General features: G+C 31.9%; 2 protein-coding genes across 2 annotated transcripts in view; both read right to left on the bottom strand.

Moving 5' to 3' along the window:
• LOC134704819 (fibroblast growth factor receptor 2-like) overlaps window positions 1-11,690 on the bottom strand; it is a 77,294-nt gene extending 65,604 nt beyond the window's left edge. The window contains exons 1-4 of the mRNA XM_063563600.1: window positions 11,677-11,690; window positions 10,476-10,593; window positions 5,300-5,497; window positions 4,937-4,973 (exon numbers count right to left, since the gene is read on the bottom strand). Coding sequence (XP_063419670.1) covers window positions 4,937-4,973; window positions 5,300-5,497; window positions 10,476-10,593; window positions 11,677-11,690 — 367 coding nt within the window. The remainder of the gene's footprint in view (window positions 1-4,936; window positions 4,974-5,299; window positions 5,498-10,475; window positions 10,594-11,676) is intronic.
• Window positions 11,691-15,499: 3,809 nt separating this feature from the next.
• LOC134704818 (uncharacterized) overlaps window positions 15,500-18,528 on the bottom strand; it is a 42,292-nt gene continuing 39,263 nt past the window's right edge. The window contains exons 8-9 of the mRNA XM_063563599.1: window positions 17,223-17,433; window positions 15,500-16,396 (exon numbers count right to left, since the gene is read on the bottom strand). Coding sequence (XP_063419669.1) covers window positions 15,500-16,396; window positions 17,223-17,433 — 1,108 coding nt within the window. The remainder of the gene's footprint in view (window positions 16,397-17,222; window positions 17,434-18,528) is intronic.

The raw sequence follows: 18,528 nt of genomic DNA, 5'->3' as shown, positions 1-18,528 counted from the left end.
CGGAGGACGTGTTTTTTAACAGACTGTCGGCATTCCAATGGGAACAAACTGTGCCCTCTACTTGCCGATTTGTTTCTTTATTATTATGAGGCTGACTTCATGCAGGAACTTCTTAGGAAGAAAGATAGAAGTTAGCAATATCCTTTAACCTTACTTTTCGCTATATAGATAATGTTCTTTCACTAAATAATTCAAAATTTGGTGACTATGTTGAACGCATCTCTCCCATCGAACAAGAGATAACGGATAATACAGATACAGTTAAGTCGGCTTCATACCTTGACTTACGTCCAGAAATTGAGGGTCGGTTGAAAACAAACCTTGCTGCTCAAAAGAAAGCTATTAAAACAAGAGTTTCAAATGGTGAAGTTGAAATCATCCCTTCGTAAATTTTACGGACGCCATCACGAGCTGGTTGACCGTTATGGAATAACCGTTTCACAAATGATATCGGATATGTTCCTTACGTCGTAATTACAATCCCTTTCCCTTTCATGAATGTGACATACCGAATTAGATTATTTACCGGATTTGTTATCACATAAGCAACACGACAGGTGCCACAGGTGGAGCAGGATCTGCCTATCCTTCCGAAATACCTGAGATCACTCCTAGTTTTTAGTGGGGTCGTGTTGTTTATTCTTTATTTTTTTATGTTGTGTCATGTGTACTATTGTTTGTCTGTTTGTCTTTTTCATTTTTAGCCATGGCGTTGTCAGTTTGTTTTAGATTTATGAGTTTGATTGTCCCTTTGGTATCTTTCGTCCCTCTTTTATCTTACTTGGGTTTTAAATTATAGGTACAAATCAATACAATCATCATTTATCAGAGCATAGCATATCTGCAAACATGTACATGTATAAATATTACAAATGTTTAAATAATAACATTGAAAATAATTATTTTTAATATAAACTGTTTTCTTCAAGAAAAATAAGATATATTGACATTTCTCTTGTGAATAATTTACGAATCATATCATTTAATTTTCCAAAGAACAAATTAAGCAAGAACAAGGTCAACTTAAAAACAAACAAAACATTAACGTTATGGATAAACACAAATGAAGAATTAATAATAGGACATTAAACACAAATATAGCACTTCTATTACATGTATGGATAGATATAATGGTGCACTATTACCAAAATATATACATGAAGCAATACTATTATGAATACATTTAAGTGAAACAATATTATATTAATTAAATACAAATGAAGCAATATTATTAGGAATAAATATAAATGAAGCAATATTTTGGAATAAATACAAATGAACCAATATTATTAGGAATAAATACAAATGAAGCAATGCTATGAGGAATAAATACAAATGAAGCAATATTATTAGGAATAAATACAAATGAAGCAATATTATTAGGAATAAATACAAATGAAGCAATATTATTAGGAATAAATTCAAATGAAGCAATATTATTTCAATCATTATGAATAAACACAAATGCAGCAAAATTATTATAAAAAATTACAAGTGAAGCAATACATATAAAGATAAATACAAACGAAGCACTATTATTAGTGATATCATTCAAAAGTCGATAAGCTTAATGTTTTAGCAAAGACAATTAAAATAATGAATCTTTTAACAGGATTATCTAAACGAAATCAAGTTCAATAACAAAATCCCCTTTTAACATTCTATTGACACATTTAAATGTTTGAGTATTTACGTCAGCATTATATATGATATTAAAACGGACATTAATCTTTTATAAAACTTCTTTATACATATATTGTTCCATACATTAACAGTACTGATAACTACACAAAACTGTTTACATGTAACGTAAACATGTTTTGATGAAAACAGTGAACAATATGAAAATAAAAAAAATATACTAGCCTTTGATTGGTATTGTTAGGGAGATAGTTGCGTTAACTGCATTACTCATTTTATAATAATCGTCTGTACCATATTGCGTGAACATTTGTATAATGTAAGTAGCAGATGCATTTAAACCTCCAACAGTGTATGATGTTGCATCTTTGAAAACTTTGTGTTCCTGTGAATGGCCTGCCTCATTTGTTACCATTAGTTTTATACCGAGTCTAACATAGCAGGACTTAGGCTGTTCCCATGTTATTTTAAAACTGTATTCTGTTACAATTTCAACTTTTAAATTTGTAACTCCATTATCTTAAAGAAAGAGTAACATTTTCAGTCATCCTTTTCATAATTCAGATAAAGTATAAATAACTTCTTTGTAGGTTAGCGGTGTTTATTTAATAGCAGGCAATCCGTATTCATAGTGGAACATGTAATAACTATGAAGAAGTTGTGAATCACTCATTTCCTTTTTTTTTACTATTTTTGAGGGAGACTTAATATAAGCACCTGTCAACAGATAACGGAAAAAAACCCACAAGCACACGATCGTTTGTTTAATTTTACGTTCTGTCTTATAGGTAAAGTCATATTTCTGAAAAAAAATATCACGTTTTAGGCATCTTTCTTGTCCCACCTTTCATAATTTTACTTTGATATATTTCAGAAAAATGAATACGATTCTAAGCTTCAAAGTTTACACAGAAATATTTAATAGAATTAACATTTCAGAGGGATATATTTCCTTTAAAAATAAGTTGAAAATAACGATTCTGACAGAATTGTTTAATGCAATTAATACAACCTACTTGGAATATATGATAAAGAGCGTTTACAGGTCTAAAAAAATATCTAAACTAGTACCTTCTAAATTGAGAAACAGTACAAACAAAAATATATTTGCAATCGAAAGTAACCCCCTTTTTCAAAAACTGAAAATTCTTCAAATGAAGCAACTACTGAGTATGCAATTAAGTTGACAGTGAAATTCAAAATAAACACTGAACGTCAGTTTTTACTCAGATAATAGGAGTTCCCGGAAATAAAGGTATTCTTTTAAACTATCTCGGTTGGTAAGGACATTAAAAAATCATTGTGCTTTCCGTTGGCTAAAAAAATGAGCGTAAGGGGAAACATTATTTTTTTGCAACAAATCAACACTTCTAGACATTATTATTTGGTCTACATAAAAAGAAAGTAGGCCACAAAGAAATGATGTGATAACATAGTGGTTAGAAAATTAAGGTTCGGGCTTCAAGATAATATAAGCTTGTTGCAAATGAAAACCAATATTGCTAAATTATAAACAGAAACATTAAGAGTTTGAGTTGTTGAAATGATTAGATTAAAATAAAATACTATTGTATTTATAAAGGAATGTATTCCGAGTTTTTGCTTTGCATTTAAATATTATCAAAATTATGTTTGCAGTCAAATTTCCCCCCTTTTTTAATTGAAAAATTGAGAAAATGAATCAACTACTGTAAATTCAGAAATTATTGCAACCTACTTGGAATATATGATAAATTCATTTAATTTTGCGATGTTGTCATTTAAGATTATAAGAGGACGAAAGAGACATGAGGGACAGTCAAAAACATTAATTGAAAATAAACTGACAACGCCATGGCTGAAAATGAAAAAGACAAAAAAGGACACATGACACAACATAGAAAACTAAAGAATAAGCAACACGAACCCCACCCAAAACTAGGGGTGATATCAGATGCTCCGGAAAGGTAACCAGACTCTGCTCCACATGTGGCACCCGTCGTGTTGCTTATGTAATAACAAATCCGGTAAATAGTCTTATTCGGTAGGTCACATTCATGAAAGGGAAGGGGATTGTAGTTACGACGTAAGGAACATATCCGATATCATTTGTGAAACGGTTATTCATAACGGTCAACCAACTCGTGATGGCGTCCGTAAAATTTACGAAGGGATGATTTCAACTTCACCATTTGGAACTTTTGGTTTAATAGCTTACTTGTGAGCAGCCAACCATCGCAATAATTTCTGAATATACAGTATTCAATAAATAAATTACAGAATGCAAAAAGTTACTTATTCTAAATGGACATTGAAATTTGTTTATATATGTGACACTTAAAAAAATCAAATAATCCTTTAAAAAATCTTTTAAAAGATCTTGGTTGCTCTGAACATTTGGTGACATTGCCATATGAGCTTTTGAAAAATTGGAATGAAACATGTTTGCGACAAACCAATTCTACTAGACATTATCATTTGGTCTTCGCAAAAATTAATAAAAAAGGACCTGCACAAAGAATGAGATTCATGTGTATTGGTTCAACCATCGCACTTCAGCAAAGGACACCATCGTATTTTAGCGTAGACTATCGCACTTTTGAATATCATCGCACTTCATAGTTCTAAATATACAAAGTTTCTCGGCATTATTTTGTAAACTCATTCAAGACATTACCTATATAAACCTCTTTTAATTTGATTTTGTAAAAATAGTCCATGAATAAAAACGGACGAACAATCGCACGTAGATTCTCTGTCTCCACGAACTGTACAATTTGCCTGGAAAATATCTCATATATATTAAATCTATTATTTTAAATCCTGCTGAATCATTAGTGTTTCGTTCTAGTTATCTTCATCCTATCGGAATTAATTAATTCGACATTTTTGCCAATAACGTTTAACTAGTCACTGAAACGAGGTCGAAAAAAATTATATTGACCATATGATGTAAATATGTTTTTCCTAATCCATCTCTAATTAATTTTTACCAGGATAACTGATATTTTATTTATTGTTACTGTATCTTTCAAAAGTATCTCATCGTTTATTCATGCAATTCTAGCAATGATAAAATTGAATTATTTTTTCACATTCATTGGCTCTAACTTTTCTGCCAATTGTTAATATTCTAAAAGACTTGACCTGACTCGAACCCTTACTAACATGTTTTTATCAGTTTAACTTAGCAGTGCAAAATATTTATAAATCTTGATAAATGTAGCTTTTATCAATAGTAGTCACTCAATCTCAGAATGAGAAAGCAACTAATAGAGTTGACATATACAATATACTTTATCTTAAATTTTCTTACATTCTTGAATACCACTGAGATCTGTCACTCTTAGTATCTGAAATATTAGAAAATAAATCATTAAAACATTCGTTGGTATACTTAATTTTTGTATAAATTGATATGTCTTCACAAAAACTTACTGCTGGCAGAACTAATACATCATAATTGAAAATAATTGTTTTAAAATTATTTAAATTTTTAGATTATCAACGTTAACAGAAGAATATAGTTTTGATACATGTCATCAACATTGGGTATCGAAGAATACTTAAATTCTACAATTTGAACTGAGTAAGCATAATTAAAACAGCTAAATCTCGTCTTTAGTTAAAACTGTTGGTATTTTTTATTTAAGGTCACAAAAAATATGAAAGTACTAACTTCTTTAATTGTTTTTCTAGATAACATTGCACCATTATAAGATGTTATTTCCAACTTGTATGTCTCAGTTATTGTTGCATTCATAGCAACTCCCATCCAACAATTGTCTATATCCAACCTTAGTGTTGCCATGTAACATTTACTACGGTCTGCTTCCGTACAGTAACATTCTACTATGTGTTGACAATCACTAGCATTCTGAAATAATAGAAAAAGAAACGACATTCAAAAATAGTTTTATGTGAACGACATTTTTTTAATAGTAAAAGATAACTAGCCCTAAATCTTATTTCGTCACAAGTACTATAATTCGGTAATTTTAGGTGTTTTGTCGTGGTTTATGTGATTCTGACTTTCACCCGATAACTTGAAGTCTTAAAACGAGCAATCCTTAATACTGAACACATTTGTATGAACCAACATAAAACAAGCTCGATAAAAACTATGTTGAGACTAGTAAGTCAAAAACAAACTCAAATGCAATGGGATAAAACAGCAGTATACAAAACACAACACAGATAACCATAGACTGCGAAACACAAACCTCGCCGCAAATCGGTGCTCCGGCATGGTACAGTCGGGATACTTATGTTAGAATAAACCCAGCGACTAGTCTAATTTGTTTTATCATATGACTTAAAGAGGACGGGGTTGTGTCTCTATTAGGCATATATTTCATAACGGTCAATCAACTCGTAACGGTATCTGTAAAGTTTTCGAAAGGACAATTTCAACCTCACCTCTTGAAACTGATTAATAGCGTGATTACAAGCAGCGACGCTCTATCAAGAAAGTCATGACCTTAATTGCAGGCTCTGGAATAGCAAATCAATCTGGAGATATATACTCTTAAATTGAATGAAATGAAATAACTATTAAGAGGAAATCACTTATACAGTAGGTAATACTAATAAAATCACAAAAAACTGAACTCCGAGAAAATTCATAACGTAAAGTCCAAAATCAAATGAAAAAATCAAAAGCTAAAACACATCACATGGATAACAAATGTCATATTTCCTGACTTTTTGCAGGCACTTTTCTTATGTAGAAAATGGTTAATTAAACCTGGTTTTATAGCTAGCTTAACATCTTACTTGAATGACAGTCGAAGCAAATTTCATTATATTGATAAAAATGTGTGAAAAAAACAAACAGACATAATAGGTAAAAATACGGGTACAGCAGTCAACATTATATTATTATCTTAATCACTATTTCAACAAAGAATTTTTTTACAAAGAAGCACAAAATGGCATATACTTAGTAGACATAGCATATAATAAAATTGAGAATGGCAATCGGGATTGTGTCAAAGAGACAACAACCCGACTAAATAAAAAAACAACAGCAGAAGGTCACCAACAGGTCTTCAATGTAGCGAGAAATTCCCGCACCCGGTGGCGTCCTTCAACTGGCCCCTAAACAAATATATACTAGTTCAGTGATAATGAACGCCATACTAATTTCCAAATTGTACACAAGAAACTAAAATTAAAATAATACAAGACTAACAAAGGCCAGAGGCTCCTTCCTGACTTGGGACAGGCGCAAAAATGCGGCGGGGTTAAACATGTTTGTGAGATCTCAACCCTCCCCCTATGCCTCTAACCAATGTAGAAAAGTAAACGCATAACAATACGCACATTAAAATTCAGTTCAAGAGAAGTCCGAGTCTGATGTCAGAAGATGTAACCAAAGAAAATAAACAAAATGACAATAATACATAAATAACAACTGACTACTTGCAGTTAACTGACATGCCAGCTCCAGACTTCAATTAAACTGACTGAAAGATTATGATTTCATCATATAAACATCAGGCACAATCTTTCCCGTTAGGGGTTTAGTATCATACCATCATAACATATATGAGAAGAACATAACCCGTGTCATGCCAACTGTTTTTAGAATAAATGTGTTTAGTTCAAACGCAAAGACCTTATCAGTGACTCAATATCAACGCCAAAATATGCAATCTTTATTGACTTGACAACAGTATCGTAATTATATCCCTTCTTAATAAGTCTATTCAAAGGTTTTGTAAGTTTCTGAGGTGAATACTGACACGTTTATGCTTGATAAAGAATATTTCCATAAAAAATTGAATGTGAAATACCTGAACGTACAAGAAGTCTGCATGTTGAGCTATATTTACTAATTATGTCATTATACCGATGATAAAATTTAGTAAATATTTTGACTAAAATGTTTTGACTAAAATGTTTTGACTAAGCACAAAAGCAAGACGAAAATACCAAAAAATAGCATAGACCAATAACACATTGACGGGATGCAAAAATACAGAGCAACATCATATGTAATAAAGAAACTTCAAAGGCAAACAGACAAAACACATTACAAAAAATTAAAAACAAGTATAAAAAGCTTATCATAGGTAGAGAGTCACGTCAAATGGTTTCACCAACAACAGACTAAACAAATACAGATGTTCTTGAGAGCGTTTAGATAAATATCGTCCAGTTCTCCTACGTACTGAATACCACACCCCGGTTTGTTTCATGTGAGTAAATAAATAATAAACACTACTGGACATTATTGTTTGGTCTACATAAAAAGAAAGTAGGCCACAAAGAAATGGTGTGATAACATAGTGGTTAAAAAATCAAGTTTGGGGCTTCAAGATAATATTAGCTTGTTGCAAAGAAATCCTTTTTCTATGAAAACAAATTTTGCTAAATTATAAACAGAAACATGAAGAGTTTGAGTTATTGAAATGATTAGATTAAAATGAAATACTATTGAATATAGGAATGTATTCCGAGTTTTTGCTTTGCATTTACATATTATCAAAATTATGTTTGCAGTCATAACAATACGCATAACAATACGCACATTAAAATTCAGTTCAAGAGAAGTCCGAGTCTGATGTCAGAAGATGTTACCAAAGAAAATAATCAAAATGACAATAATACATAAATAACAACAGACTACTTGCAGTTAACTGACATGCCAGCTCCAGACTTCAATTAAACTGACTAAAAGATTATGATTTCATCATATAAACATCAGGCACAATCTTTCCCGTTAGGGGTTTAGTATCATACCATCATAACATATATGAGAAGAACATAACCCGTGTCATGCCAACTGTTTTATGAATAAATGTGTTTAGTTCAAACGCAAAGAGATTATCAGTGACTCAATATTAACGCCAAAATATGCAATCTTGAATGACTTGACAACAGTATCGTAATTATATCCCTTCTTAATACGTCTATTCAAAGGTTTTGTAAGTTTCTGAGGTGAATACTGACACCTTTGTGCTTGATAAAGAATATTTCCATAAAAAATGGATTTGAAATACCTGAACGTATAAGAAGTCTGCATGTTGAGCTATATTTACGAATGATGTCTTTATACCTATGATAAAATTTAGTAAATGTTTTGACTAGAGTTTTGACTAAAATGTTTTGACTAAGCAAAAAAGCAAGACGAAAATACCAAATAAATAGCATAGAACAATAACACAATGATGGGATGCAAACATACAGAGCAACATCATATGTAATAAAGAAACTTCAAAGGCAAACAGACAAAATACATCACAAAAAATTAAAAACAAGTATAAAAAGCTTATCATAGGTAGAGAGTCACGTCAAATGGTTTCATCAACAACAGACTAAACAGTAAAAAACATATTCGTAGACAAATAAATAACTATGACATGTTAATATATATATGATACAACGTCAGTACCCATAATCTATACTTCAAGACCATCATGAATTATTTATGAAGTTGATACGAAATTTTTATCAACAAGGTCTTGTTGCCTCCCGACGACATTTTTTTTTAGCTCACCAGGTCCACAGGCCCATATGAGCTTTTCTCATCACTTGGCGTCCGTCGTCCGTCGTTTTTCACTTTTACAAAAAATCTTCTACTCTGAAACTACTGGGCCAAATTGAACAAAACTTGGCCACAATCATCATAGGGGTATCTAGTTTAAAAATTGTGTCCGAAGACCAGGCCAACCAACCAAGATAGAACATTGGGGTAAAATGTAGATTTTGGCTAATATCTCTGGAACCAAAGCATTTAGAGCAAATCTGACATGGGGTTAATTATCATAAGATCGAATTGTATCTGCTCTAACGGGCCAAGTGAGCTTTTCTCATCACTTGGCATCCGTTGTCTGGTGTCCGTAGTCTTGCGTCCGGTGTCGTCTGCTAACTTTTACAAAATATCCTCCCCTAAAACTACTGAACCAAAGTTAACCAAACTTGGCCACAATCATCATTGGGGTAATTAGTTTTAAAAATATGTCCGGTGACCCGGCCAACCAACCGAGATGGCCGCCGTGGCTAAAAGTAAAGCATAGGGGTAAAATGCAGTTTTTGGCTAATATCTCTGAAACCAAAGCTTTTAGAGCAAATCTGACTGCACAGTTAACAAAGAAGTCGTCAAAAAGGGGATCATAGGTGGTTCTCATTAGAATGCCCTATTCCTTTTTATCAATTGGTGAAAATAGTAAAAAAAATGTACCAGACTTTCAATTTGATACGCCAGATAAGAATCATCACTGACGCTCAGATAAAAATATTTAGAAAGCTAAACAATCACAAACATAAGAGCCGCGAGGACCAAACATTACAAAACGTTAAGCTAAATACAGTTACGGTAAGTTATGCTTTTGATATAAAAACAAAGAATAAATATATAAAAATTACCATATGATTGATATTCATATGAACACCGAAGTACTGACTACTAGACTGATGAAACCCTCGGGTACGAAACGTCTTCAAGCAGTGACATTGACCCAGTGGTATAAATAGCTATCAAAGGTATAATTTAATACGAGAGACGCGTGTTTCGTCTAGATAGGACTTAATTAGTGACGCACAGCTCAAAATAGTTAGAAAGCAAAACAAGTTCTAAGTTTAAAGCATTGAGGACCGAGAATTCCAAAAGATTTTGCCAATTACAGCTAAGGTAATATACGCCTGGGATAACAACATCTTTAGTAGGTCTTATGATTCATACTTTTGCGAAGACTAAATTTATAAAAAAAAATATGACCATATAATTGATATTCGTGTCGACACCAGAGTGCTGAGCACTGGGCTGCTGTTAACGTAACATGATGTTTAAAATCTAAACCTAGAAAAGTGTTTGCAGCTATAATGATATAATGAAATAAAAAAATTACCACAATCAAATCAGCACCCTTGTATCTATGTTCATATTTTATTTCACCGGACTGTGTTACTATTTTCAGCGTAACTAAAGGAACACCACTGTGATCGTCCTTTGATACAAATGATAACCTGAAAAGATAAATTTGTTGAACCAAAAACAAAAAAATGTGATACAAAACAACACTATTGTCTTATTTTTACGAAAAGTGGATCAACTTATCCTCATTAATTTATCAGTTGCTTTTGTGTTGCAAAGACAAATCAAAAACAAAGTTGATGAGTACTATTAACCGACGATCCCCCAAAAAGTGTGCAGAATAGACTATTGCAATCTCTACCCGGGGTAAAAAAAAAAAAGGGTTGAGTATTTTACCGTTAATAACAGAAAATGGCAAAGATAACTATTTGGCTACTGATATACTATTGGTACGAGTCGTCCCCAAAAGTGGCAGTGTTTGGAATATCTCAAGACTCCAAGATTATAAAACGATACGCCAGACGCGAGTGTCGTCTACAAAAGACTCATCAGAGAAGCCAAGTTGCAGAGCGTTATTAAACGTAAACGCCGAAATGTTGTGCTAAAAAATGCGTGTATGATACTATTTTCAGGGTGCATGACACTTAATTGTTTTAGGAAATCAAAAAGTTCACATGAGATTATTAGATTTCGAAGTAAACTTGAATATCAATAATAACATGAATAATAGCATCAACACCAAATAGAGCTTAATGAAGTAAAAAAAAAGCTAAATCGCAAAATTACTCATCTCAAAAATTCGAAACGGAAATTCCCTTATCAAATTGCAACATCTTAAAGCTTAAACAAATAAAACGCATGGATAACAACTATCAATCCTGATTTGGAACAAACATTTTCTTATGCAAAAATGAAAGATTGAACCTGACTTCACAGGTAACTAAACCTCTTACTTGTATGCCAGCCGCATCAAATTGCATTATAATCACAATTCGTGAACAAAACAAACAGACACAATAGGTAAAAATTCAAAAAAGGGGTAAACCAGTTGACATTGCGATATCATCTTAATCACAATAAAAAAAAACCCAGACATATGTAACAAAGAAGCACGAAAAGGCCTACATCAATTTTAACAAACTGATTTTCCTTTTTTATTACACGATTTTATTTATATATGTAAAATCAACCAATATAGGATTGAAAGATTTTTCTTACTTGGAAAAAATCCTCACCCTGGCAGACACATGGCTAGATTAACCTTTACGTTGACATAAAATCAAGTGTCTGACATTACAGAGGTAGAAACAAAATAATTGTGTCGTTCAATGTATGACGGAATGCCTAACTACAGAGTCAAGTCAAATGGATATCACAAAAACAGACTCAATAGTAAAAGTAATATCAATAAAGACAAATAAATATAAAAAAAAAAGAAGATGTGGTTTGATTGCCAACAGACGAATGATTTTAGAAATTACAACATATTTCACAATACGACCTGCAAACCCCATGGCCCAAAACGTCAGCAAGCTCCGAAATGACATATGAAAAACAATTCAAAGGAAAAACTAACGGCCTTATTTATGTATAAATGTATGTACCAAATGAAAATGGTTTATCTATCTGATGAGTTAAGACTTTTTAAACTGATGTATGTTGAAAGTTCGTTTTTTTGTTATACTGTTACACCAATGTCCCAGGTTAGGATGAGTTAAGCCTTTTTCAAATGAGTCATACAGTTCGTTCTTATGATGTACTATTACACCACAGTCCAAGGTTAGGGAAGAATTGGGATCCCGCTAACATATTAAACTCGCCATATTCTCTATGTATGTGCCTGTCCCAAGTCAGGAGACTGATATTTAGTGGTTGTCGTTTTTTATGTGTTATATATTTGTTTTTCGTTCATGTTTTGTACATGAAATCAGGCAGTTAGATTTCTCGTTTGAATTGTTTTATATTTTCATTTTGGTGCCTTTTATAGCTGACTATGCGGTATTGGATTTGCTCATTGATGAAGACCGTACGGTGACCTAAGGTTGTTAATTTCTGTGTCATTTGGTCTCTTGTTGAGAGTTGTCTCATGTTTTTTTTTATATATAAACTCATCAGATGTATAATCAACGTCAGTACGCAGGATCTTTACTAAGTCTTCGAGACCATTGTGTATTATTTGTGAAGTTGATACAAAGTCGCCTGGGGAAGTGTTGATCCTCCTTTATAGAACAATAAAACCGTTGTCAAATAGAAAAACAAATAATATACATATATATTACTCAATGTATTTCACTTGCCTGGGCGGAGTTTAACCGGTTCGCTCACAATAAACCAGTCCATCTATAGATAGGTGTATTAGGATAAACTCATCAATGAAGTGTACAGTAATTCTTTTGTAAATTTCTTTCATGACACTGATAGGTGATTAGAAATCAGTAATAATTTTAACGGCACTCATCCTTATCACACACATCTTCAAATAGACTGGCCTTATGCAAATTAAAACCTAGCTCCGCCCGATCAGTTGAAAAAACATTGGTAATATATAAGACGAATGTTCCATGGAAAGTATACCAAATAAACTTAAAAACTCAACATTAATTAACATTTTTAAACAAAACTAAGTTCCATTTTATAAATAACGATCGACCCTCTTTTTGGTTAGGGAAAATCAGTTAATAATTTATCTGTCCAAGCCATGTAAATACGGTGCACGGACACTAGGGATTGCTGATAGCTGAAAAAGTATAAGTTGTCTTATAAAAGTCAATCGATTTAAAAATATACAATGTATCCGATACGTTCACGTGTGCGCATTTAAGGGAATTTGCGAAAATAATTATTACAATCGCATATCTTTCTCGGTATTCTGTTTTTAAAGAAAAAAATGAAAATCATTGTCATATGTCGTACTACCCCTCAGTGGTAGACCCCCTTATCCTATCATGTGTATAATACTTTTATGTCCCCATGAAATGAAGATCTTTGATATTGAACATAAACTTAATGATTGTATACTCTTTTGTTGTTTCAGTGCTTAACATAAAGAAGTTATATATTTAGTTAAATTGAGGCATTAAGAAATATACAGATACAAATAAACCCGTGCCCAAAGTTTCGTCCCTGTTATCCTAAAAAGCTTTACATTACAGAATACTTTCGATCAGGGTATTTATCTTTATTTTATTTTTTCCTCAGAGGCATATACGTGAAATGTTGGGTACGTTTTAAATTGACCGACCTCTAGTAATACTGGAACGTCGTCACATTCACTGAAGGTGATGGTAAAATGGGCTTATTTTGACTTTAAGTTATTAGTCCAGTCGATTTGTGCAGATTTTTGACAAAATTGCTCAGATTGTGGTAAAAGCATGAAATTTGGCATAGTAGTAGTATATGTCATGGACAACATTTTAAGCTATGGACCCACTCTAAAAATCGAAATTTGTGGACGATGCGGCCGTTTGAATTCTGTGGATTAATAAAAAAAATCATAAACATGATATTAGAGAAGATATTGACATAAAACCTGATTAATAAATCAACAGTGCCGATTTTGATTGTCTCGATGAAAAAAAGTTTTTGAAATATTAACCAGATTGAATGGCGGTCATCTTGAAAAATCTTGATTTTTTTAAGCCAAAATATGTAGTTATTTTTCGATAAAATTTTTAAAAAAAATGCCTTGTCGAAAATATTCAAATGTATTTGTTTGAGCTATATAAAAATGGAAAAAAGTGAGCATATCCCCTTTCCAGAGTTATTCTTTTGTTTTGTATCGGGTATAACAGCATTAAAACGCGGACCACGAAGAGGATCATAAAATGAACTATTACTCTAAAAGCAATATTTGTTCCACCGCTTGTTCAACATAGAATATCAGGAGAATTTTATTTTACAAGTACAAAAAAAGCAAAATAAAATATACAAGAAATTAACAACTGTTGGTATGTCAGTTTTGCAGACGGAGGAACGCTAATCTTTATAACAAAATTGATGCATATATTGTTTAATAACACCCATCGTCATAAAGATTGATGGATTTAGTTGATCAATACCTGATTATGATATATCTTACAATGATAACCTTTTGTCATCAAAAGTCAATTTCTTAGTATATGCATAAATGAAGGTAGTCATTTCAAGATTTGTTTATCTTTATTGCACTATTCTTTGCTGAAATGACAAATTATTTGACCTACAGCAGTTTACCAAGCATCCATTTCAATTAGTCACTAACTACCAGGGATTTTCTCCGGTGAATTCATATCTATAAGTGGTAAGTTATATTTACAACTCATAGTTAATACAAACATTAAATTTTTACAAACTATATTGTCATATGATTTTTGAAAGAGTGCAGATTTGTCCGATTTTGTTTCTAAACATTAGAACTTTGTGACCATTGATCTTTACCTTTTAAACAAAATGTTAAAGCTGGTTGATCAGTTGTTCAGATCAACTTATGAGTTTTATTGACTGTTCTCACAAACAGCTAATTATAAGTTAAATGTTGTAAGTGGTAAGTCTCGACATTCTAAATGCACATTTCATTAACTATGCATATATGAGTTTAGGGACAACGACTGTACACATTTGATTTCAGTAAACATGCTGTTTTAGTTTATTACCACGTGTTCAGAAACATTATGAAATTTTACAAAAAATCCCTATACATGGAAGTTGTTTATATCTAGCTATTCATGATCATTTGAACAGCGGTATACTACTGTTGCCTTTATATGTTTATTTTTAAATCATTTAAAAGTTTCTTATTTTATTGAAATGATGATCGACTCTGAATAGTGAGAAAGATGATTATTTACTTCTTGTGTGTCTTATCGTTCTGGCTTAAAATAATCATCACATTGAATGATATGTTCTCAACCAATTAATAATAATAAACAATGTCGTTTTGGTATGGTTCATCAGTGTCTCGTTTTTCGTTTTGTTTTTTGGTTTGAATTGTGTCAATTTCACTAGTAATTTTGTGGCCTTTCATGACTCAAGTCTCTTCATACTCCTTTTTATACATGGTAACTAGGGTGAAGAGTTGTCTCATTGCCACTCATACTCCATCCTCTTATTCATAAATACTTGCTTGCTAGAAAAGTTGTATCGTCCATTTTCTACATTATAATCCATAATCGGAAGACCAATTGAAGGTGATGAAGCATCAAAATAAACGACTGCAGTATCTTCTTTAGTATTCCCAATTGCGTCAATTGAACGAACCCAAAACATTTGTGAAAATCCATCATTACTACTTGGTAACGTCAATATGATATTCTCAAATAAACCTAGATCCGTCCAACTTAAATTAGAAACGTTTGAAAACGGCGATTGATAGGCAAATTCAAACTTTACTATACCATTAATGTTGTTAATTCCATTTCTATTCATCTTCCCTTCGTAATCGTCAAATTTGTTCTCAATGTTCTTGTAGTCATTTCTGCGACCACCATCATATAATCGCGCCACATATTGCCCTACTGGACTAAGAAAATGACCGTCTGCATGTACAGTATTAATGAAATGGTTTTTCCACGTTATTTTTACAGTTTTGTCCCCGTTAGTTTGCCATGTATAACCAGTTGACGACGAAGCAGTAGTGCATTTTATAGGGTTTTCGTTTTGTGTTGTTAATGTTGATGTTTTATCAAATAAAACAAATCTTCGTGCGTATCGCGTATTATTTGCTCTATCACTGACTTCCAAAATACATGAATACACTCCAGGTTCTGTTGGTGAAAATAATGGATATTGAATGGTATTGGTATTGGTCACGTTTACCTCTCGAATAAAAATAGGAATCGGATTTGTTGTTTGTGTTATCAAAGGCTCTCTTAGGTGATCAAAGTCCTTGCTATATTCCATTTTCCAAACTTCAATGGAATACCTCACAACCTGAGACAACTCATCTTTCCAACCATCCCATCTTGGAGTTATGCTGTTCTGATATAAAGAATAGCAAATGTGCAACTTGTCTGTATAAATTTGTATTTACATTATATAAAAGACGTTATACAGATCAAACGTTTTCATTTCGTCACATCCCTCAGGGAAAGTTGATATAAACTGAATAAGACTATTCTCTTAATGTACCATTTTGTGATAAAACTTTTTCTGTGTAATAATACACCTCTACCTTTAAATGTTTCGGTTTGAGCATTCTTGATGAAGGTTAATCAGGAATCGACAGAATGTATAAAGTGTTATTATTATTTTGTTAACATAAATTATAAGTGATTAGATTATAGCTTTATAACATTAAGTTATAACTGCACCAATTGCTCTGCCCTGTCGTTAATATCATAATAAGAATAAAATAATGTTAAACAGCTAAAACCTCAGAACGTTTAGAATACTTCTTCGCCAATTAAAAGTGGCCTATCTATTTACGTTTCCCGTTTGATTTTGAATTCAAATTGATGGCTCAGCATTACAACTCGAACTTCAATCACAACTTTATTTAAATTAAAAACTACAGAAATGATTTGATCTCTAAGAACTGAAAAGAATAATATTTAGCTTTTTATGAACATTTGATCATAAAATGTAGGTCTATGAATTTCTTCGAAATTAGAGTCTTAGTCATTCTAAATTACAATCTCATTATTTATAAACATAAAAAGCAAACAAAAAATTAAATCATTGTTTTGAAAAACTTTGAAAAACTTTCAAAACTTTAATTCAATTCAATATTTTATTTATGGAAATTTAACTTGAAGTTTCAAAAACAATTTAAATAATTATATGAACTTAAAACTGTAATTATTACCTTTGTAATATCTTGTGAGACATGTAATGGTTTATCGGAGCATGGTTCGCTGTCTTCAATGCAATGAATTGGGCTTTCGTAGTCAAATTTAAATTCAATTTTATTTGACGTAGTTTTTTCGGTGTAATACTGTGGAGAATATACAACATTTGTTTGATGATTTTTCAGTTTTCGAAATCCTCCAGCAGTAGCACTAAATGTTAACACAAACCTGAAATTAATTGAATCGATGTAGTGAAAGAACACAACGATTTATTTGAGAACTATCTACGTCGACTGATTCAATACGGTTCAAACAATTCGATTGCAGCTGTGCATTATCGTTTCAAACAATTCAGTATGATGTAAATAAATACAATGAAATAACAACTACTGATCAGCCTGAACACAGAGTGACCAGATTTTCATTGACCTTCTTGCAAATCTGTCAGAGGAGTATTGAATTTAACGCACTAAATAAGTCGCTAGATTTACTGACAAACTAAACAGTATTGATAAATTTATCAGTCTATTAAGACAATAACAATCAAAACTGGAAAAACCAAAAGACATTTACATCAACAGTTATAAATATTAAACGAAAAACAACCTCGAGCTTCACTAAAAACCGTGAGTGAAACCACCGGAAGCGTTGTTCTGCACAGGTGACCCGTCGTGCTATTTCTTTGTTTAGTTTGGTAATGATGAATGGTTATTTTGACTGAGGAAGAATATCAGATATTATTTCTGACAAACTTTCGTCATAATGGCCAATCAGCTCATAATGACGACCGTAAAATTTCTTGAGTGATGACCTTAATTTGATTGATTCAAATCCCTGTTATTTTATAGATAATACATATTTTAAGGTTTTTCTTGTCGTAGAACACACCGAGGGGTGTCAGGATTGATTAAATGAAAGACCGACCGGAGGGAGGTCTTTCTTTGAACAATCCTGACACCCCGAGGTGTGTTCTACGACATGAAAAACCTTAAAATATGAATTATCTGACTAATATACCGTCAAAAAATATTAATTTTATAAAGATTTGTAAAATTTAGTATCCTTTTTTACCAACAACACTATAGTGGGATATTCCTTTCTAATGCGTTCAGGTTTTAATATGCCCTGCGGATCATTTAGAATGAGAAATAAAACTCACTGAATAACTTAGATATAAACCTTTTCAAAATTGTTATCCATACACAATAAAAATATTACTGTAACTGCATGAAGTAATTAGACACAAATGTATTGTTACCATCCGATAACGGTGTATGACAAATACAAGACACATTGTAAGTTATTTCTTGTATCACTTAGCTT

The sequence above is a fragment of the Mytilus trossulus genome, chromosome 2 (assembly GCF_036588685.1).
Source record: "Mytilus trossulus isolate FHL-02 chromosome 2, PNRI_Mtr1.1.1.hap1, whole genome shotgun sequence".
Lineage (NCBI taxonomy): Eukaryota > Metazoa > Mollusca > Bivalvia > Mytilida > Mytilidae > Mytilus > Mytilus trossulus.
This window is presented reverse-complemented; position numbering and strand designations above follow the sequence as displayed.